Genomic DNA, 22,513 nt, shown 5'->3' with positions numbered 1-22,513 from the left:
TGGGTGGTCAAAGTTACATGTAGATGTAAGAAGGCGTAAACACACAGGCGGCTTAGAAATATCAAGTGCTCTCCTCATCTCCTCCATATACACAGATTTGAGTTTTTCTTCCTACCTTCCATGCTAGCGGCTACTGTTGGCACCTCGGCTGTACTGTCCTGCACACTCTCCTCCTCTTCAACCAACACAGGTAGCAGACACGTGCTGGAACACGCATGCAAAGCACCTTTACGCAATACTATAGCACTTGCAAAAAAACTAATCTAAACTGTAAAAATAACAGTTCTCCAAAGCTCTCCCTTAGCAGAAATCAACAAAATCTAAAGAGTAATTGCCGCTGTTGGATAGTGACGCAGTGTGAAAACCCTGTGAGTTCCAAAGGCTTCCTGAGCCAACAGTTGAGAGTGAATCACTCACCTGTCCTCCGCTGCTGATCTGTCTGCCGACTGGTCCCGGCTCAGGCTCTGAGATGGACAAAAGGAGGAGAAGGAGGGAGGGAGGGGGTGAGAAAAAGACAGGTGGCCTTGCAGTGCATTTTTTTCTGCCCCACATTACAAGAAATGGTCAATGATTAAAAGACTTGCGTACATTCATGTAGTGTACCTGTCCCATGGCAGTGAAATGCTATCTAAGCTCTACAGTGTGTCGAAGTGAAGGATTGGACTGATTCCTTATATAATGTGTTGCTTCATGGAGAGCCCTGCAGCTCTGCGAGTGTGTGGCTGAGAGGGGTGCTCACAGAGCACGCTAACACTGGCACAGTGCTAAGTAGTGGAGGCGGACTGCGTGCATACACAATCATGTGTGAACACACACGCACAATGGAGCAAGGTGAGCACTGAGAGCAATGCAATGGAATATTGTGTAATGAGTATGCACAATATCCGCTTGACACAGCTCAAAATAGGAGAGAGCTGCCTTACCATTTCACTGCAAAATCTAAGGAAACTTTAATGTCCTTTTACATCCACAGAAACTGAAGCAAAAATAACACCGACTCTGTTACCTCTTTGCAGCATCATAACTGCCTAATGTCCTTCCTAAGCTATATTCCAAAAGTTGAACTCATCCAATCCCCCAAAATGTCGTTTTTCTTTGCTAGATAATACAGTGATAATCCATAACAAATTGTATTTTCATTGTTGCACATTGTTGTCCTAGGACAACATGTAAGGTGGCATCAGTCATGATTTACTGATATCATTTATTGTCTCTAGAAATAGTACATTTGTCAGATTTGTTGAGTATTAGCACAACATAACAAATTATTGAATTCCATTCACTTATGCTATCTTATTTTGAATCATTTTCATCCAACATAATACTATGTTTATACTTCCTACCACCAACATAACTATGGGGAGACGTCCTATGAAAATAGCTGCCATTTACAAGTGAAATTGGGTAATGGATATTTGAATATATCCAAATGATTGCATTAATAAGAAACTCAACTCCATCTCTTGGTCGACTAAAACCAGATTCTTAAATAAAGACAACAGCTCGATTTGGCAGAAAACATTTCTTGACCATGCCTCTGAGGGTGAAACTGCATTTTATTGACGTACTGAACACCCCCACAGAGTCCAAGCCTGCCTTTCTTGGCTGCAGACTCTCGCTCAGCAGGGAGGCAGTCCAGCATGCCACCAGCAGATAGGAGACTGAATAAACCGAGCTGATCAATCTCTCAGCAGGATACAAATCAGACTGTGGTGAAACAGCATCACAACACAAGCGAGCCTTGGCTCCAACATGAAAACACTGCAAGCCCATCTTAGGTTTGGCATAATTACCATGAAGAAATCTTATTGTATAGCCCAGACATCAAAGCAACCCATTGTGAACACTAATTGGTCCAGACATACAAAAGATCCAGTGATGATCTGCTGTGTCCAGGCTTTGCAAATGAGCTTTGGAACATCACTCATCTTTTGACGAATTCTTCTGCTTTTATACAACTAGTTGTAATCACATTTGGTCCGTCGATGGAAACAAAAACTACCTGCCAGCAATTTTGATAATAAATGAATGATTGAAGTCATTTATGGAGCAAAAACACCAAACATTTGTTGTTTCAGCTTCTCAAATGTCAACTTCAAATTTTCACGCTGGTAAATTCAGATGGCATCTTTCAATTTTTGAAAGTGATTTAAAATCAACAAAACTTGATTAAAAAATAAACTCTAAAAATTATTCATCAAAGCACTTCAACATTAAGCATTTAGTACTTGCATACTTTGCTTCCCTGCTTCCTCTGTTTCCAGACAGCCCATCCTCCTTGAGTCATAGGCTTGAGCAGTGATTGATGGCCACTTGATTCTCCTTACATTTTCCCATAATTTCATATCTTTTCCTTTCCCAGGGCGAGGACTCCCTCTCAACCAGCCCTCACCCTGCCTACTGAAATTCCCCTTACTTCAAAACACACCTACTGTCACTCAGCTAAGACACATATAAAGTGGCACAGAGAAAAAGAAAGAGAGAGGGTGAAAAAGAGGAAGGGGGAGCTAGTGCTGAAGATAATAGAGGAAGTTGTATTCCCTTATGCATCAAAACACTTCCGCTCTGCTACTAACCTTAGTACGACTCATGGCTCCTGTGCTCGAGTCCACCTTGCGCTCCCTCTCTTCTTCTCCCCAGTGGTCCTCACTGGTCAGTTGGGTGCTGACCACAGGTGAAAGGTCAAAGGTCAACTGTCAAGCACTATCTTTTCTCATTCTGGATTTGTAAATTAGATGCACTTTGCGATGACACAACTGGTAAGAAACGGTGAGAGAGATTGAGGAACAGCTTTCGTCTCTTTGTAGATGGAGTGCCTATGCAAAGCATCGCTGCAGAAATACTAATTAGCCTGCACACTCCTCCCACAGCGAGAAAACACCCATTTGACTAACAAATGTGGACCAAGTCATATGGAAATGACGAAACTTGAAAATGGTGAAGTCAACTGCAAGTATTGTGGCTAACACCTATAAACTTCAAATCTAGCAGGGAGGGATAGTTTAAACTACTTTGAAAGTAAGTCAGGATGTGGGTTGAGATTCTGTGGTAATGTTAGTTTCCTAACTATGGAAACTTCTGTTTTGCGCCTCTTAGGCGGGATTAGCCAATCCTAAAAGCACCAACTGAACAGGTGTGTCTGTAGATAAAGTTTCTGTTTAGGTATGATGAAGAGATGGTAATTTGGAATTTTTATATTAAGAAAGGCAAGAAGAAATAAATACTGTGTTTGATACACAATCATTCACCTCTCAGTCTGGGTAATAGTGTCATCTCGTCCAGGTGATGTGCTGCTGGGAGGAACCATCTGGGCTGCTGTGGGAGGGGTGTTACTAAGTGAGACTGTTTGGTCCCGTTCAGATGAGTTACTCAGATTTTGGGCTTGACCACAGGAGGGAGACTCTGCAGTCTCTAGAGCTTCTGCATCTGTGGAGACAAGAGAATAATCAGTGTAAAGTATTAATACGGTGGTCAAAGCACTCCAGTATTACAGCTCAGTGTGACCTGCATGCACATTTTCATTTTTCAAATTAGTTTACAACCTTTTTTTTTTTTTTTTACATCTGGGAACATTTTTCTTTATGTAGTTCATATGGAAAGTAAAATAATCAGTAACAAGTAAACACAAAGGATCAATAATAACTGACATTGAGTTCATAAAATGTGTGTTGCAGTAATGCAGTCACTAAGTACATGATTTTACAACAGTCAAGGTGTTTTACCAAAAAGACTAAACAAATAAAATTGATGCTCATACTGTTTTACATATTAGAGTTTGACCTTTATCTTGCAAGAATTAGTGAAGTATTCTTTCCTCTAAACAAACAGCAAACGTACCAAGTGAGTCAGGAAATGACTCACTCTTTGGTTAAGTTGTAAATGCACGCAGTAGAGCGACTAGCTGACAGTTGGGGGAGGACAAAGTTAAAAACAGAAAGATAGTGTGTGAGCCAGAGAGAGAGCCAAAGCGAGAGAGAGATCTTACCGTTGTTCTCTGAGTGGAGCAGATCAGGGAGGGCATCCGCCTCTGGGTGTCTAATGCTGACAGCTTGTGAGTGGGTGCTCAATGGCATTGCTGCCTCCCGCTAAACACACACACGATAAATATTCAGAAAAGGAAAGGGGTGCAAAGATCAAATAAGCAACAAACATTAACCATGTACCAAACAGCCGGCAAACAATCAGTCAATAGAAACAAATCTTTGTCAGATGAGAAGACATTGCATAAGGAGCCAACAAATCTAAACAGCTGACAGACAGCACAAAGCATCTGCTCCAGTGATGGACTGTTGGAAAGACCCCCAATTAACGTCATCTTCAGAAGAATTCAAAAGCCATCACTTTTGTACTGACTGCAGCATGGTGGTGTTGAAATTAGTTTTAAAAACCTTGCAGGGATAAAATTAATTGCGGATTGCAAGTGAGTAGAATGAACAACATCAAAAATCATGAAGTGTGAAAAGACATCGAGATCATAGCTTCGTAATGTGTAGTTTAGTGTATAACACGTCTTATTTGGTGCAGAATATATTTGGAATAAAGTTTTCTTCAAATGCTGACGCATAATCTCTTTTGCCAATAACAGCAAGTAATTTCCCTTTTACCCCAGTGTGACCTGAACGTTTCATCACTGTCATTCTATATAAGGAAGGGGAGGGCTTCAGCAAAAGCAAGAAGACTGCTGCCTGTGAGCAGAGGCTGTAAAGGATGATATGTGAAGAGCCATTTGGTAGGCAAATGGCAGAAAGAGGAGAAGAAAGAGATAGAGAGTGCAGAAGATTAGATCATGGAATAAGAGACAGGAACAGAAAACAACACCTGTATACTGTGATAAACATATAGAAACTTAATACTTGTTAGTTTCTAACACATGACAGTGACGGGGACCATTTAAAATCCTCCTTTTTGATGGAGCGTTCAAAGACATTTCCATACCTATCATTCACTTTCTGGAACTTTTTCCCCCTACATGTTCAACTATATGAGAGTGCGTTAGAACGTTGTTTGATTCACCAGAATCAGAACCAACCACTCAGGTGACAGGGGCCCTCAGAGTTGACCCCATATTGGACCCCCACACCACCTAAAGACACTTATCTGAAAGCTAACAAACACTGTTATCACAATTCCAAATGATGAATTTTTTTGTCCTTAAAATTTTTGTTGTCTTAATATGTTATAGAGTCGACACTTCTGAAGTTGTGGCCGCTATCGGTTCTGAGTATATGGTTGGAAAGTCAGTCTAACACATGAAACCTTAATGTTGCCTCAAATATCAATTAGATTACATAATAAAAAAAAATGTAAAATCCAAAGAGGCGAGGTCAAAAAGGAATTGATTTCTGACAGAATGCCCTGAATGCATTACCATATACGTGGCAAAAAATGTGATAAGTGTGACAAAAACACAAGGCAGACTAGACCCACCCCCGGCAAGTTTCAAGATAGTTTTGATACAGCAATGAAATGAATAAAAAAATTGCTCTAATCCCCCTTGACGCTGTTAATCATAACTTCCTACTTATGTCAAAATCACTATTGAGGAAGTGTATATTTACACTATATTCCCAGAAACAGCAACGATTGTTTTTAATTTTTAACTATTAGGCCAATGTAAGCTGAGCCTTGGTACGGTCATGCTTCCTGCTGACACGCAGTTACATACCTGTCACACACCTGGCAGCTGCCAATTACAAGAGCAGCAATCTATTGTTGGCCACCGAGTATGCAGAGATTCAATGTCTTGCTCAAGAGCACGTACATGATCACATGTGAGCCATCACAAATTAATTTGGGCATGTGGTTTACAGAGATTGAAAGATGTTTGGAAGTTACATTCAGTGTAGCTATATTATTAAAATCTTGATACCAGGCTAAAGACGAGTAATAATTTCACTGAAACATTTAAAGGTATACAACTACAGTTAGCAACATCCCACTGGAAATGAGGCCTTTGATGTTCAAGATGAAATTTGTATTTATTCTGAAATAACACTTGCAGCAATTGAAAGAAATTAGGTTTTCGGAAGTTTTCTAGTTAATGTTTTAAGGGATGTAGAATATTCCACTAAATAACATGCACGTAAAAGATTTCAGTAATTAATTGCTCAACTACATGAAGACAATTGTCAGCAAATTTATCAGCCATTTTAAGAAAATATTTAGTAAAATATTAAGGTTATTAGGATAATAAACAAAAAGATCACATCCAGGCATAATCTCAAACATGGATAGCATCTTGCATAACACATATATACATATAATCCCAGTGACAGAAAAATGTCACAATTCAATTTACCTGCAAAGATCGACAGTTCAACTCTAGCTCCGACTCTGTGCAGGCTGCAGCCTCTGTAACAGATAGAGAGAAAGAGAAAAATTAAATATAATTTAGGGGAAATGAAAGGAGGACAGAGGAGCTGGAAAAAAAGAACTACACAAACAAGCTGTTCATTAAAAACCCAAACGCTTGTCCACATTATCTAAAGGGGTTAATAGCCATCCAAAAGCAACCCCACCTTTTACCATAAACGGTCAGACGGTCCATTATGCAAGGCATTGAGTTCAGGGAGGGGCAGAGAGGTTAAAACATCATGCATGGCTAAGGTGGCATTAATGACCACATTCACATTCTCCTTGTCTTTCTCTCTGCCTGCCAGCTGCTCATGCAGGCAGAGGAATGGGGAATTACTGAGCTCACTTCGTGGCCTCAGACCGGTCGTACACCTGGCCATACAAGGGCCTTGAGGAAGAGAGGCTTTCACATACTGTGTAGACACACGCACCCACAACCTTTATAAAACCAGGGCCACAACAACCATAGAAGGCAGGGGTCTGCTGCCAAGGGCCTCAGAGTGTGTGTATCCTTACAGTAAATGAGTGTGTGTACTGTACTGGTGCTTCAAGGGTGGCTGAGTGCCTTGTGACTCCCATGGATTACAGGGGGATAATCCACACACAAAGACAATAACTGAGTCTGTAAACCGTTTGCACCTATAGAGTTTATCCTGTGAAGTACTTTGTAAGTCACAGTGAAACCCAAAAATTGGTGCACCAGCTAAACTTCAAGTCACAGCTTAATGTTTAACTAGTTGGTCTAAAAACGGTGCCGTTTGGCTTCACAATAGGGATCTAAGAGAGTAAGAAAGACTTCAATTACTAAAATATTGCTGCTTACAGTAATCAATACCAATAATGTGTATATTTATGGCCAACATTCGCTGTGGTTTGAGTTGATACATACCTAATCTAGAGCTATATAAATGTAGATAAAATTGTATTACTCACACAGAAGTATGGTCTCAATATTGTCACACTAAGAAGAAGCAGGATGTATTAGTTCACATTCTTGTTGCATTAGGCTAGCTTATTTCTACTGAGTTGGATCCAGAAGTAGGAACAGGGTGAGTAAGGGTCAGAATGGAGTTACAAAAATATTAAACTATATTTAGCCCATTTGGCTTGGGCTTTATGAAGTTCCAGGGGATAATTCTGGTGTATACCGGATTTAAAAAAAAGACTTAAGGAAGACTGCTCAGTTCCCAACTTTTCCTGAGACAGCTTTTGAAGATTTTATGTTGAAAGAACAATTCATATTATTCAATAATAGTTAGAATAGTCACTTATTTAAAGCTGTTGAGATGTTGGCTGGTGGTCATTATGTCCACCTTCGTGTTCCCACTCACCTTGACCCCCTCCTGTTGCACTATGGGCCTCCCCAGAGAGGACAGACAGAGGAGTGGACGTACCCCTAACTTCTCCCACTCCAGCTGTGTCCACCACCGTCCACTTCTCCTCCACATCCTCGTCTTCACCTCTTTCCGGTCGCCCGCCCTGTTCTTTGCCATTCCTCTCTGCTAACTCGTTCTTCAGGAAGTCTTGAAGGGCAAACTCCTCATCCCAGTCCAAGTCATCTCCAGGCTAAAAAAAAAAAAAAGAAAAGAAAGGGAAAGATGAGGTCTCAATAAAAACAGTGCAATGGTGAGGTGCACAAGAACTGATTGTAACAAATTCCACTGTGGCGAAATCCAACTGGAGGTGATGAGGCTGAAGGTCAGCAGTCACAGTTGAAAAGAGAACTACTGCAAAAGAAAAATTCTAAATTTAACAGACACCCCTGAGAAAAAGTACTGGCCACACTAAGTGTTTTCATTTTAGGAAAATAACAATTAAACAAAAAACAGAGCTCATGTATTATCTTCTCTTCTTAAAACTGTTTTTGTTGATTAACAAATCCAGGGAAAATTGAATTCCATCTGTTCTTCCCTGAATCAGGGCTGTACTGTGTAAATGACTTCGAAGTAAGAGCTGTATTATTGTATTTTTCAAAGCACAACTTGGTTACTGTATGGAAATCCCTCTACCTCAGCAGCAAACTCATTGTGTTTTGCAGTAAAAACACCGGTGCTGTAATGGAAATGTTCAAGCGTGTCAGTGCATTTTGTGCGAAGAGCAGTGCGTAGGTGTGTGGTCACATCTAAATTGTGCGTGTGTGTGGGTACACATGTCCTCTTCAGCCGCCAACTCCGACTCGACTCTCCTCTAGCAGATACTCCATCTGTCTGAATGCAGTATGAGCGTCACTGCTCTCCAAGCATACACTCCAATATCCAATGTTAATAAATACAAAAACACATGTAAATGATTAGATGTGAATAAATTCCAAACCCATTATGACCCCTCATGCCAGTGAATATTCAAACAGTGTAGGTAAAACTTGCTTACCTATGTATGTACAATGTATAGTGACTTCAGGTTAAGATTAAAACATTACTTCTGAGAATAGTGAAAGCAAGGGGCTGCTGCTGTGTATTAAATATAGGTTGATAGAAGCCCTGTGATCAAGCCCACCCCTCCTCTCTGACCTCTTCCTCTGGTGCAGGTGTCTGGCATGAGGCCTCTCTGCTGTCCTGAGGTGTTTTCAGCTGCTCCAGCTCCTCACACAGCTGCCGCTTCTGGTTCTCCTGCTCCTGCACCCTGCATGCACCAATACAAAGATCCTGTTAACTAAAAACAGCTGAGGGATTGTTCATTTTTCAAGAGAAAATAGAGGAAAATCAAAGCCCTCTTAATGTTCTAGAGAGCTAGAAAAACACATTCACAGAGATCCTAGAGAAGACAGTACAGTGGACATACTGTACCCAATCCGCAGGCCCATGCAGTGTCCCATTCTGTTGCCCAGGGTGACCAGCGCCAGTTCTCCGACTGGCCAAGTAACAGTTTCTTCACTTCACAGTTTTGTAGATCCAGTCCCAACCCGACCCTCTTATCTCAGACTACACCGGATTTCAAATGTGTCCTACAACAAAACCCTGATCCTAGCACCGTCTTGTAGTCCAGTCTTACTCTGAACGGTCCACATTAGCCTCAATACTCCAAAGCAGGAGGTAGAACTCTACCTACAATTAGCACTCTTCAGTTTTCTTTTCACCAAACAATATGAACGTTCATGAGTTCACCCTGGTAACTAAACACCTGTAAATCCAACATGGACAGCCTGACCAGTTCTCCTTCTCTGGTCATGTACTGTACCACTCCAGCTCTGTTATATATCTGAAGGGGATGGCCGTCCACACACACACACACACACACACACACACACACACACACACACACACACACACACACACACACACACACACACACACACACACACACACACACACACACACACACACACACACACACACACACACACACACGTCCAGAGTTGGCAGAGACTCCGACCTAGTGAGGCGGGCCCTTTGGGGTCATTGAGGTCAGGATGATTGACAGGTCTTTTCCCCACTCAGCACAACTGACTGGCCAACTGAGACAGAGCACTGGAGAGCAGAGACACCTCCACTTGCAATGGTCTGATATTAATTAGCGTGTGGTGGTATTTATGTGGAGTTTTAGTACATTTTAGGAATATGGACTTCTGATTGGCAGATCTACTCTAATAGCAGGAAAAAAACAAAACGTAATCGGCTGCATAAAATGGTTTCTAGTTCTGCCAAGTAAATTATTTTTAATCCTGATCCTGGAAGCTCCACAATTACTCCTACAAGCTTACAGAAACAGCTATTGGCTTGTTTGAACAAGGAAGGTCAGCTAGACTAAATCAGCTAAACTTGATTGCTCATTACGCCTAGACTGCATTTTTATTCAGTTCATAATTACACTGCTAGATTTAATCAGCTTCTAGCTTTCTTACTTATTCTGAAGTCCTCTTTTGTGGTGTCAGTATTACCTTACTTAGCCAGAAAATGAAGTCTTTAGCTCTGCCCACTGGGGTTTAATTCAACCAATGAGATCACTACTGCACAAGAGCAACTCCTCCTCAAACAAAGAGTTTCCTACCTTATAGTCAAGTTGTCTTTAATTAACCAGAAAAGTCACTGCCGATCGGCTCTCTTGCACCTTCCTCTGCTCACATACCAAATCTTCAAACATCACTCGCTTCAGCAGCTCACACATTTCTGAATGTCCACTGATTTTAACTTCCACAGAGAGTGCAGATGACAAAGCCTTTCTCACCTGACTGAAAGGTGCAGGATCTCGGTGCGGGACCTCCTCATGTTACTGGCCATTTTGATCAGCTCCTTCTCCAGGGAGTCTGTGTACTGGGCCAGCTGGTCTAGGCTGAGGGCCCAGTCGGCCCTTCTCGCGTCCAGCTCGGCGTGCACCGTCTGTGGGAGGACAAGGCCGGGGGTCAGCCGCACGGCCTGAATAGCTAGGTGTGTTTCACACCTCGGAAAAGTTCTGACACCTAACTGTAACAAAATGTTTCCATGTCAGCCAGCACACCAAAGAAACAACAGAAGAACGACTGGTACAGCTCTGCTCCACTAATGGTTTCAGTCTCATTTGCTATGTTTTCTGCACGTACTGTGGCTGTACGTGGCTAATGAATGCAGAGTGGCAACAATGCAGGAGAGCGAGCGAGCGAGAGAGAGAGCGAGAAATACAGAAAGTTGCAGTGAGGGAGGAGGGGAGTGGGTTGTGTTCATGGTACAACACACTGACTAAACAACACTGCTTGGAAAGGGCCTGTTGGAGAGTTATATAAGTGAGTTATCTCTAGAGAAAAGGGATGGTGAGTGGGAAGGAGAGAATGAGCAGTGATAGATAGATATAAAGAAAAATAATCCAAAAGGTAGGGGAAGACTTCATGATTCATACATTTTAAAAATGGTGCTCAAACTGCCCTTTTCAGCCTGAAATTCACCCATATGTGTATGCAAACATAATATATTGCTCACAGGCCCTAACTGTAGCACTCTGAAGCTGCAACTTTTCTTAAGCTTACATCAAGTGTCAGGTAGGTCTGTGAAAGTGGATCTGACCTGGAGACTGGTGACCGTGTTGCCTGCTGGCTGTGCGTGGTCTTCCAGCAAGCCTTTGGCTGTAGACAAGACAGAGTTGGTTTCGTCTGTGAAATCCTTCTTCTAAGAGACATAAAGAGGAAGAATGTTGTGTAAAAGAAATACTTCCAAGATGGAAAGTCAAGAATCCGAAATGTCTCATGCGCAACATTAGCAACAGGTTCACATGCATTCATAAACCTGTGGCATCATAGTATTCTAATTGTTCTAAACTCATATGAGAGCCTAGGCAATCTTAAGATGGTAGAAATTTAAATTTGGCTAAAACTTCAAGATGACAGTCACCTTTTAATTCTCACTTGATAGCATTCCAAATCCAATTCTTAAGTTAAGTCAAGTCTTAAAAGTTCCACACTATGGTACAAGACAATTTTACACTACAGAACCAATAGAGGCCAAACTTAAATCACACATACCAGTGAATTTATGAGGGTCTTGAACTCCAGAGCCACGTGTTCAGGGTTGGGTCCCTGCAGCATCAGCAACACTTCCCTGTCCAGCGTCTCGTCCAACGGGGAGACAAAGCTCATAGTGGTGGACAAATGGTCAACTACATGAGAAGCCTGCAAGAGATATTTACACGAACGAACAAACAAAAAAAGGGAATTAAAAACACATGCCAACCCAATTATTACAGAGAGGCTGGACTGTGCAAAGGACACAGTGTGTGCAGAACTGCAACTAATGTTTAGACAGTGCTTTGTATTGTGTGGAATATGTAAGAAGCCCCACAGTTAGTGGAAGAAAAATCTTGCCTGTAGGCATAGAACTTCTCAGAACTGAGGTGGTAATATATACTGAGATTACATAACATTGCAAAACTAGCCGTGTCTGTTAAAGCGGATGGACAGTGTGGATGATGTATCCATGTAGGGTGCATTGGAGTTTAAATGCATCAGTTTGGCTGCTACTAGGAAGTTGACAAAGAGATGCAGCAGCCATGAAGTATGTCAGGAATGAGAATGCAGAGAAAAGATAATTAATGTCAGAATTAAGACAAAATGAAAGAAGATGGATCCGTTTTATAAGAGATATGAGAATGAGAGCAAGATGGAGAAAGAATTAAATTAGGGATTATAAAAGAAAAGTTGAGCAAGTGAAGCCAGATTAAGGGAGTGCTGCTGACCTCCAGTGGTGACTGTGCCAGAGCCAATTCTGTCTGTAGGGATCCTGAGCTGCTCTGGTTCAACCTGTAAGCCACCGACAGGGACAGACTAGCCCTGTGAGAGACAGGAGGACGGGGAGCAGAGGTTAGGGGGGAACATGTTATAAACAAAGACAATTAGAAAATGTGGTAATGCACCATTGTTTCCCAAAGTTACCGACCAAAACATACAAAGAGTTTTTTTTATAGAGATACAGTTTGAGGATAAAGGGTTTCTCTTTTTCCATAAATTCAAAGTTTGAAAAATTGAAGGTGACTAATCTCTACTCCCCCCTGCCTTTAATATTGCCGACCCCTTCACTCCAAGGTAATTATTGGTTCACTCACCCAGGCAGGTCCGGGTGCATCATCTGCATCTGGTTCTCCAGCTTGCTCTTGTCTGCTCTCAGAAGCTGGAAACAGAGAAACCAACATGACTAAATCCATCCCATTAGTTATTTAGAAGTTATCCCAGTTCACTACCCTTTCTCCAAAACAACACTTGGTCTCCACAACCAAAACGCCAATGACGCACATGCTGATAATTGTACCACTGGTACACACACACTGGACGCAGGAGAGAATTGTCTGTTTGGTCAAAGGGTAAAATTGACATTTTACCTGTTTTGAATTTAAATATCACATTTAGCTTTAAACCTTTCAGATATTTTCCCCAAAATTTCTAATCCTATTTAAGCTTTTTTTTCTTCTAATTAAGTTAAAATATCTATTATATTTTTTAAAAATCATATTTAACATGAGGATTAATCATTGCTGAACAAAGCAAATCAGAGAATCACTGCCTGATTTTCTGCAAACTCATTTCAGCTGATGAGTGCTGGAAGTTGACCACATGGTTCACAAGCAGCACATAAAATGGCTGCATTGGAATGAGGCAAAAAGAGATCAGAAAGAAAAGCAGTAAGAGAGCATCTAAGAGAAACTAGCGGGGTTTGTTGATGCGTAGAAACTGAAATAATGATATGATGTGAAGTTCAACCCACTGACCTCAGTGATGGAGGAGTATTCCTCCACTGTTGACTTCAGCTCATTTATCTGTCTGCTCTTCTGTAAAAGAAAGTAAACACCAGTTTGAGTTTTGGAGAGAAACAGAAAACAGTTCCCATCATCCAGAAATTAAATTTTTTTAAAAACCTAACAGCAGCATACCTCTACTGAAGCGAATAAGATTTTACAGGGTTTTGCACTGAGCCAGTGTTTTGCTGAACAGACTCAAGGAATTGTATGCATAGTGAAACGGCCACAAGTAGTTTTACAGCAACAGTAAAATGGATACTTAAAACATAAGGCACCGACCTCTTGTATCACAGCTTCCTTTTCACCAATGACAGCATCAAAAGAGTGAATTTGCACCTGAGGACAGGGAAGTTACAGAAAGCACTGTACAACCGTAGCATGGTCAACACAGTGATTCTAATGTACCTGAGACAGCTCAATGTGAGGAAGGAACCAGATATTTACTCAAAAATGCCAGAGGGCGAGAAAGAATAAGAGAATGACACTGCGATAGGAGAATGAAGAGGCAGAGTAGAGATGTAATAATACAAATTAAATTCTAACTACAATTATTGCCTCGCGGTTGTATGTCTCCGCCAACCAGTCAAGTTGTAGTTTACATTCATGTCTGTCCAGACACTACTATAATATATGTAGTGAAGACTTTCACAGAATTTGATAAGATATTTTTGGCAACGTTATCACTATATTGACATTGATTCCAGTGAGAAACATGCCGTCTTCAGGTCTGCAGTCTCAACCAGCTGCTCAGGAAAGCCAGTTAGGTGATACTGTTAGAAATGGACAGTGTGGAGGCACTATATGAGAGGAGGTGAGGGACAAAATCAAAAGGCATCTTTGATAACCCTCTCTACAAAGAGCTGTGGCAGATTGGATAAAAGATGTGATCAAAGCCTGGGAGTTGTTCCTCATCTTAGTCGAGGGTCTGAGGATAAAAGATCTTGTTTGCTGTACAGATTGTAAAGCTGAATTTTTAATATAAGAATAACTGATTTGACTTTGTCGGCCTTGTTCTGCTATAGCTGGCACAGGGGCATACAAACTATAATGGAGGGTTAGTAAAGGTACCTGAAGGTCAGTGTTCATGTCACACAGCTCTGTTATCCTCCTCTGAAGCTCGTCTGTCTCCATGGTGACCTTGAAGTTCTGGGGAGCCATCAGAGGGGAGTTAGGGCAGCTGGACACCTCCTTTATGTACAAACTTGTAACAATAGACTCTCTGTAATCCATCTATGAATGGACGAGCACTACTGATTCCCTGTGAAGTCAGTTCATTGATTTTACTGTTAACTCCTCTGTCATAAGTTCTCTTTGGACAGTGGAGTACCTCTTCCTGAAGAGAAGCGATCTTGGCAATCAGACTCTGGTTCTCTCTCTCCTGCAAGAAAAAAAAAAATCAATAGCAACTATGGAAATGCATGCTCAGTCATACATGTTATGCTCCATTACATTCCGACAGCTTATTGTGCCTACGACACCAGGCCTTGTTCAAAGCGTGCATCATTTTCTCATGATGCCAAACATTTTCTAAATTGAATGGTATGTGTATGACGTATATTAAACATTCTGTATTGCTGACATGGTTCTATTTCCCTGCTTTGAAAGGCTAAGTTGAAGGAAAAGAATGTTCATTTTCATCCAAACAGGGTCAAAAACAGTTGCTGCTTTTACTTTTGGTTTGCAATGCTGTACAATACATTTCAGCTGCAACCATCTAAAGAGGGAAGAAACCCTTGTAACAACAGACTCAAGCTTTCTGTATGCACTGAAGCATGTAAGAAGAATGCATTTCATAGATCCTCTTTGTGCCGCCTGAGTTCGACTGACCACATGTTTGCCGTGTGCCGAGGCACGAGCTCTGCCTTCCTCCGTGTAGCTCAGAGTGGCCTTCATGTCCTCCACCTCCTCCTTCAGCATCTTCTCCTTCTGGGCCAGCTGCTGGTTACTGAGCGAGAGGTCAAACAGATGGAAGTCAGCAAACCACAGAGTGCTGCACTGAATCGGTGCTGTGTATTTGCATGCAAGTACTTCTTACACCCTGGCCTGATTGCGTAGCTCCTCATTCTCCTCCGCCAGCTTCTGGTTGCAGTCTTCCATGCCCTCCACCACCTGCTTCAGCTTCCTAACCTCCTCCTGGAGCTTTTCGTTGCTCATCTGAAGGTCAGCGACACAATACACCAGCTCTGAGGTCTCACTGAGGACGGACACACACACACACACACACACACACACACACACACACACACACACACACACACACACTCTCATACGTTTGGCTTGAAGCAAACTTTCAGACACCGTCTTCCTCTAACTAAACAAAGACTACTTTTTACATGACTTTGTTAAATAGCTGGGAATCATACAGAAGCAAGATCGATGAAGTAATTTGTAACAATAAAAACCAAAACAATACTGTGTATTACGCTATTGAGCCTATCAGTATCTCCACAGGGAAAATTCACACATTCAATTTATTACTAATAACTTGGGTTGTGGGTCCACATAGCATTTTTTTTCCCCCACTGCAGCCAAAACTATTTTCTTGCTTGCTGTACACAAAAGGGAGGCTCACACCTGTATTGACAGACAAAAAACCCACCCAAACCCAATCCCCAACCTCATTGGACAAGGGCTCCCTTGTCCAATGAGGTTGGACTACATGGACACATTCACACACATCACTTACAAATCCACTCTGGATGCCTCCCCTCCAAGGGCCTCCAAGCTTCCTGAGGTCATATTGAGCAGGATGGACCTCTTGGCTAACACACACACACACACACACACACACACACACACACACACACACACACACACACACACACACACACACACACACACACACACACACACACACACACACACACACACACACACACACACACACACACTTCAAACTCCAGGCCTCTTCAAAATCAGATGCGTATGCAACACAAGGAAATGAAAATCAAAGATATTTCTAATCATCAACAACACTCACCACACAGGCTGTCCCTGAGTTTGACTGAGTCCTGAGTGATGTCATCTGTTGACTCTTCCCTGAGATATAAAGACATCAAACATCAAATTCAACAAGTATTTAGTTACACAATATTTTGTAGGATTTGGCAGTAATGCACTATGCTGTTTATTTTAGACTCCTAAAAACATTTTGAAATGATTTGTTGAACTGTTTTTTTGGTGCCTGGCACATTGAGAACTAAAAAAACATTGAGCTCTCTGCTCAGTCTTAAACTCTTCCTCTACGTGATGTACAAACAGACCCAGGCCGTACTGCAAAAAGAGCTTGCTGGCCGGAGCACAGTCCTTGCTCATTTGACAGTTATACTAGTGTGTGGTCAGCAACTATTATTTTTAAGCATGTCTTCATCCACAGTTGACACAGGGAGCCTTTAGTCTCGTCAGTAACAAGAGGAAGTCTATCGCAGCAGTTGCAGCCCTTCAAAGACTGAAGTCTCCAGCTTTATGTTCAACCCACACATCAGGCCACATTTTAAACACCAGAACTGCTTAGAAGCATCATCTCCACCAGGTTTGTCAAAAAGTGACCACTTGCATAAGAGATAAATAAATATACACATAACATTACAGTCATTTAGCAGACGCTTTTATCCAAAGCGACTTACAATTCAGTATCTACCTATATACCATAGGCACAGCTACGGGAGCAATTTTTGGGGTTAAGTGTCTTGCTCAAAGATACATTGACATGAGCCTAGTTGAGCAGGAGCCGAGGATTGAACCTCTGATTGAAAGACAGCCCTGCTCTCCACTTAGCCACAGTCACCCCATCCACCCCCACACACACAGTATATGTGTAAAAAATGTATATGACAATAAATAAATTTCATTCATTACTTCTATTTTTTTTTTTTACTTTCAATTTTAAATCCACCGTCTTACTATCATGTCTTACTACTTCGGATGTGTCAAATGCACTTTCATATATACCCGACGGAGCGCAGAGAGTGTGACGCAGAATTTCCTCTGAGAAAAAAAAAAGAAAAAAAAGAGTCCTGGTTAAATGGAGATGCACACAGCTGAAACTATAATTGACACATTCTCAACAACATGCTCATATGATGCATAATCCGCCTACACAAATCTACTTGCATAACTCAAACAGAATATATGAGTCGCTCTTTCGTGAAAGGCTAAAAAGAAATCACAGGACCGATGAAGATGGTACAAGCCATCTTTGCAACTCTGCAACTACAAATGTGTAGAATAAAAGAACAAACGTGTGGGGAAAATTAAGCGACTAATTTAGTCATAGTGCAGATCTTGATTACAACATAAGCAAACACAAAAAGATCCTAAGAAATTATTTTTTGGAAGTGGAATCTGGTCATAATTGCAAAAAAAAATCTTCAACTTCAACAATTTAAAAATAGGTACACTAACAAAAGCTTGACTTTGTTCCAGGATGTTCACTCACCAAATTAACCACTCTGAAAATTCCAGTTTCTTAATAAAGGATCATATGCCTAAGGAATCAATATTTTTCGGCTTCTCGGTACCTGTTGTTGCGGCAGTCATCAATCCACTCCTTCATGACGGCATGGTACGTGTCCAGGTCAATGGAGACGTCTTTGTGTTCTGGATCCAGCATGTTGCAAAGGTCCTCTAGTCCGCTGTCTTCTGAGCTGCGACTGGTGGTGTGCCGCAGGTAGTCCACAATGTGAGACACGTACACTCTACCTGGAAGATGACAGAGACACTCAAGAAAATACAGTATAAGCACACTTCTCCTAAATGTTTTGTTTAGTTGAAATAACCAAAAGTCAAAATTATGATTAACTTGTTTTATTTCAGTCTGTGTCACACATTTCTCAATGCCGTTTTCATTTTTCAAAAAGCTCTTCAGCATTGTTTTTCTTTTGTAATCACAACAGTAGTCTTAACAGTGGACTAGTGTTCTCTTCTCTGACAAAAATACTTTAGATGATCACATCTATCAAATATCTCACCAAAACTCCTTCACTGGCAATACTCCATGTACTGTATCTTCTATTATTTTCACAGGTTTACATATGGTACTATTTTGACTTTTGACTACTATTGATTTTATTTTTCAATTTCAATACCATGTATGGAAAAAGCCATATTTTTTATTTTATTATTTCTTAAATAGACCCAAATAGGAATGCGGTAGATAGAAAGAAATCACCTGAACAGCACAATCTTCAGAAGAGTCAGCAAATCTCAAAAATGGTAAAGAAATTAAATAAAAAATATTACAAAAAAAAAAATGCCCCGTCCTATAACATATCCCATATGTTCTATCTGCACAAGATGGTTTGCTGCAGACAAGCTTTTCAAATAGAAAGAACTCTCAACCAATGAGAAAACTTAAATAAAAGAGATTGTGTTGCCAATGCTAGGAGACACAAGAGGAAGACGCAGACAATGCTGATACTGTGCGACTGTTGGGAGCTGAGGGAATTACTTCTGCCTTATACACAGAAAAACATACAATAGCATACTAAACGACAAGTTAGAATTAGTAATTAGGCTGCAGCATTCAGCTAGCTGGAAGACTGAAATGCTGGAGCCAACCATTAATGACCATGTGCGTTTGTGTGCGCGTACCTCGGCGCTGGGTGTCGCAGGCATGGAAGATGGTATCGAGCAGATTCTCCTCACAGATTAGGCTGATCTCTGCCATATTCTCCTTCCTGTTTTCAGAGGTCATTGAGGATCCTGAGCATGAATATACAACATGAACACAAACCAAACAAAGAGTGCATTGAGTTGCGTAGCAAGACAAGCACATGATGCATTTTCAGACAGACACATTAACAACTGTAACAGTGTGATGACTAGAGATACTCTCTGTTACAAAGTTACATAAATAAGTTAGTTTGGAGCTACAACTAGAAACTAGCCACTGGGCCATCATTAACTCTTGTTTTTTCACACACAATGACTTCGGTTTTTTTTAAGCTGGGAGACAACCTGATCGCATGTTTTAATGTATGATTATGTAACATGTAAGCACAAAACTGAAAGAATATAGGTTTTGATCTGGCCATTAACAGAAAAAAAAGGAATTTAAGAAAAGACAGATCCAAATGCATCAATTCTAAAAAAACAAAGCAGGATGCATGGCGCTAATGAGGCCGATGGAGTCCTGAAGCCCTTTGGAAATTGCTGCCTTTGCCTGCTTGGTGATGCAGCCTTACTGGAGTCCATGACTTTTCTGTTTGTATGAGAAACCTCTGCACCAAACTTGGTTCTCCAGGTTAAACGACTGGCCTTTGAGATGATCATGGTAAGCCTTTGTCCTGAATTGTTAGTTCTTAGTAAACCTGTTTATTCTTCCTTTTAATAAAGCTGCTTTCAAACTTCTTCGGCCTTTTATTACTATTTAGCAGTTATCACCAGATTCCCTGTTTGGAAAATCCAACTTGGGGTAATAAAAACATTACTTCCCTCCCAAGACACAAACCTAAAACGTATGTCCAGGAATCATCTTTTCAAGCATGTCTTGCTGGGGCCAATAATACACAGCAGACTGAACTTAACTTACAAGCTTTTCAACCTCATCTCACTTTCCTCATCAGTGGAGGGAGTTTGCTCAGCAAACAGAAAATCTCCATCTGTTGATGAAGGCCACTACATGTGGCTGTAAACTCTGGGAAAAAGCTTGTGAATTCACATTTTTATCTTTCTTGTGTTTGCTGCAAGTACGCGGCTACAACAACCTGCACATCCCAGCCGGCCCGCAGTCGGCCAGCAGCCGCTCCTACCTACCTCCATCTCCCATGGACAGTCTTTTCACGACCAGAGCTGGGTAGGACAGCTCACAGTCCGTCGAGTTCCCCGTGTCTGCTGAGCAGAAGTTGAGGTTGTAGGAGAGGGTGCTGTGGTTTGGGGTGAACGTACGACTCAGAGGAGGGCTCCTGCTCGGCCTCTCGCTCTCGGGTTGCACCGACTGTGGTCCTCGTGTGAACGTAAAGTAAGGGGAGTCCTTGGACAGGCCCGATGGCGTCGAGCAATACCTCTGCCATGTCTTGACTTGGCTTAAATCACTCCCATCAGCACTTCTCCTCTCACCTAGAGTGCTAGTGATGGTGTACGTGACGTTAGTTGGCGTGGAGGGGTTGCATGCTGGGGTGGAAGGGATGGACGGAGGGACAGAGGGAACCATGCTGCTACTCTGGGAAGCTGCAGTACCCATCCCTCTCCCCTTCACCTTCCCCCTCTCCCCCTCGTCTCTGTGGAGGACCCCTTTCTTCAGGATGGTTTCCAGGTTGTGCCGGAGGCCACTCTGCGGGCTGTCGTAATTGCTGGACGAGAGCTTTGGAATCTGAAAAGGCGAATTGGGCTCACGGTCACCGCGCCACTGAATGGTCTGCAGTTTGCGACAGATGCTGTCCACAGGGTTGTGGCGTCGATTGGACTGGGGCGTGTAATAGTCCATGCTGCTGACGGCAGGGCTGCAGAGCTGGCTTCCTGGCTGGAGGAGAGGCTGAAGTCTGAGGAGAGAAACAGAAAAAAATGTTTTGTTTAACTGCTGGTTGAATTGAGACAAAGGAATATAGAAATATAAAAATATAAAATGAGAAAACCCAGTGTTATTTGTTGGTAGATGAACAACACCTCTCCTGCAGTGAATAACTAGCACATTCAGACTAAACTGCTTTCACTGTTTGGACTAACTCCAAGATTAGAGGCAATAAAATCAGCAGGTAAAGCTGCAATGGTGGAACAAGATACATGTCAGGCATACAGAGAATAATTAGGAATATTTGAGACCAATATGGAGGAGCCCAATATGAACAATGAGCGGGATGAATGGGGAATCCAACTTTAACCTGCCAGAGCCACACACAGTTCAATAAAGGCACAACATGGTGATAGGAGTCCAAAGAAGTTACTGTTCATGCAAACGGGTTTAATCCCCTTTTCTTAACGTAAAACAAATTACGCAAATGTGGTCAATATTCAAGCGTCACCTAAAGCACCAGGTGCACAGACGAGGTAATTATTTCAAGAGAACTTCAAACAGTCGTATTTCAGAAAATATATTTAAATTTCTAATTTTAGCTTTAGAAATAAAATGTAAACTCGATATCACAATTAATTCCATTACAGTATTTTTTCAGGTTAAGCTACCCTATTGAGAAAGAAATAAGCAAAACGAAAGCATTAAAAGATTTAGAGGCCAACACTAAAAGTGTCGACAGCTAATTTAACAATACAGGTTTTTTTATTTAATTGGTCAGCAACTCGAGCGCAAACGTATCCCCGTACAAACATAATGCAGCTGAACACCAAGTCTAAAACAAACATATTTCGTGTTACTTTCACAAATAGCATTTAGCAGGTTGTTTTACCTCGCAAAGCTTGTGGGAGCAAATATCCACGACGAAATGTTTGGCTAACTGTAGAGACGCACACAAGAGAGCACGCGCACAGGTATGTTTGAAACTCGCTCGAGACAGAAATAGTTAAAAAAAAACCTGGTGGGTGTTCACGACTTTAAACAATAAAAGCCAACACCTCCTCCCTGCGGCTTGAAGGGAACGCTGCACCCAATGTAACAGGCTACGGGTGAACTTCATACTGTACGTTTTCATACTCCAGTCAATTAAAAGTCGTTTGTGCCTTTTAGTGTCTCAACTACAACTAGCCGACTTCCTACCACACACACACACACACACACACACACACACACACACACACACACAGAAAGTTCCATATTGCAGTGGAATATATGAAAAACATGACAAAATAAAGCAACAAACACCCTATTAGACAGGGATACTGCCATTGAGCCGCTGACGTACTTCGTAGCAGTTCAGTGACACCATGCCAGGGGTGTTGAAATATTAATAGGGGTAATTTGCACGTTTGTTGTCGTGACAACACGGTAATGGGACTGGTTTCAACCTGAGCTAAACTGTAAGCGGTTTAGCAGGGAAGACGTGAAGGTGCACGGTATAACGTTCACCAGCAA

General features: G+C 41.7%; 1 protein-coding gene across 5 annotated transcripts in view; it reads right to left on the bottom strand.

The window, feature by feature from the left end:
* Positions 1–21,964, bottom strand: part of lrmp (lymphoid-restricted membrane protein) — a 30,323-nt gene extending 8,359 nt beyond the window's left edge. For all 5 annotated transcript variants that reach the window (XM_068716925.1, XM_068716928.1, XM_068716929.1 and 2 more), the window contains exons 1-25: positions 21,891–21,964; positions 20,305–21,029; positions 19,141–19,251; positions 18,069–18,249; positions 16,529–16,587; positions 16,235–16,310; positions 15,584–15,742; positions 15,376–15,493; positions 14,876–14,926; positions 14,617–14,694; positions 13,828–13,884; positions 13,519–13,578; positions 12,859–12,923; positions 12,493–12,586; positions 11,783–11,929; positions 11,328–11,429; positions 10,519–10,670; positions 8,865–8,976; positions 7,686–7,920; positions 6,299–6,351; positions 3,986–4,085; positions 3,249–3,426; positions 2,577–2,664; positions 418–464; positions 116–204 (exon numbers count right to left, since the gene is read on the bottom strand). In XM_068716925.1, the coding sequence (XP_068573026.1) occupies positions 116–204; positions 418–464; positions 2,577–2,664; positions 3,249–3,426; positions 3,986–4,085; positions 6,299–6,351; positions 7,686–7,920; positions 8,865–8,976; positions 10,519–10,670; positions 11,328–11,429; positions 11,783–11,929; positions 12,493–12,586; positions 12,859–12,923; positions 13,519–13,578; positions 13,828–13,884; positions 14,617–14,694; positions 14,876–14,926; positions 15,376–15,493; positions 15,584–15,742; positions 16,235–16,310; positions 16,529–16,587; positions 18,069–18,249; positions 19,141–19,251; positions 20,305–20,974 (3,082 nt within the window). In that variant the 5' untranslated portion in view covers positions 20,975–21,029; positions 21,891–21,964. The remainder of the gene's footprint in view (positions 1–115; positions 205–417; positions 465–2,576; positions 2,665–3,248; positions 3,427–3,985; positions 4,086–6,298; positions 6,352–7,685; positions 7,921–8,864; positions 8,977–10,518; positions 10,671–11,327; positions 11,430–11,782; positions 11,930–12,492; positions 12,587–12,858; positions 12,924–13,518; positions 13,579–13,827; positions 13,885–14,616; positions 14,695–14,875; positions 14,927–15,375; positions 15,494–15,583; positions 15,743–16,234; positions 16,311–16,528; positions 16,588–18,068; positions 18,250–19,140; positions 19,252–20,304; positions 21,030–21,890) is intronic.
* Between the last annotated feature and the right edge of the window lie 549 nt (positions 21,965–22,513).

Source organism: Cebidichthys violaceus, unplaced genomic scaffold (assembly GCF_023349555.1).
Source record: "Cebidichthys violaceus isolate CVI_PGR_0920_01 unplaced genomic scaffold, fCebVio1.0.p SCAF_21, whole genome shotgun sequence".
Lineage (NCBI taxonomy): Eukaryota > Metazoa > Chordata > Actinopteri > Perciformes > Stichaeidae > Cebidichthys > Cebidichthys violaceus.
The sequence above is the reverse complement of the archived record's forward strand: the minus strand, read 5'-3'. Positions and strand labels throughout refer to the sequence as shown.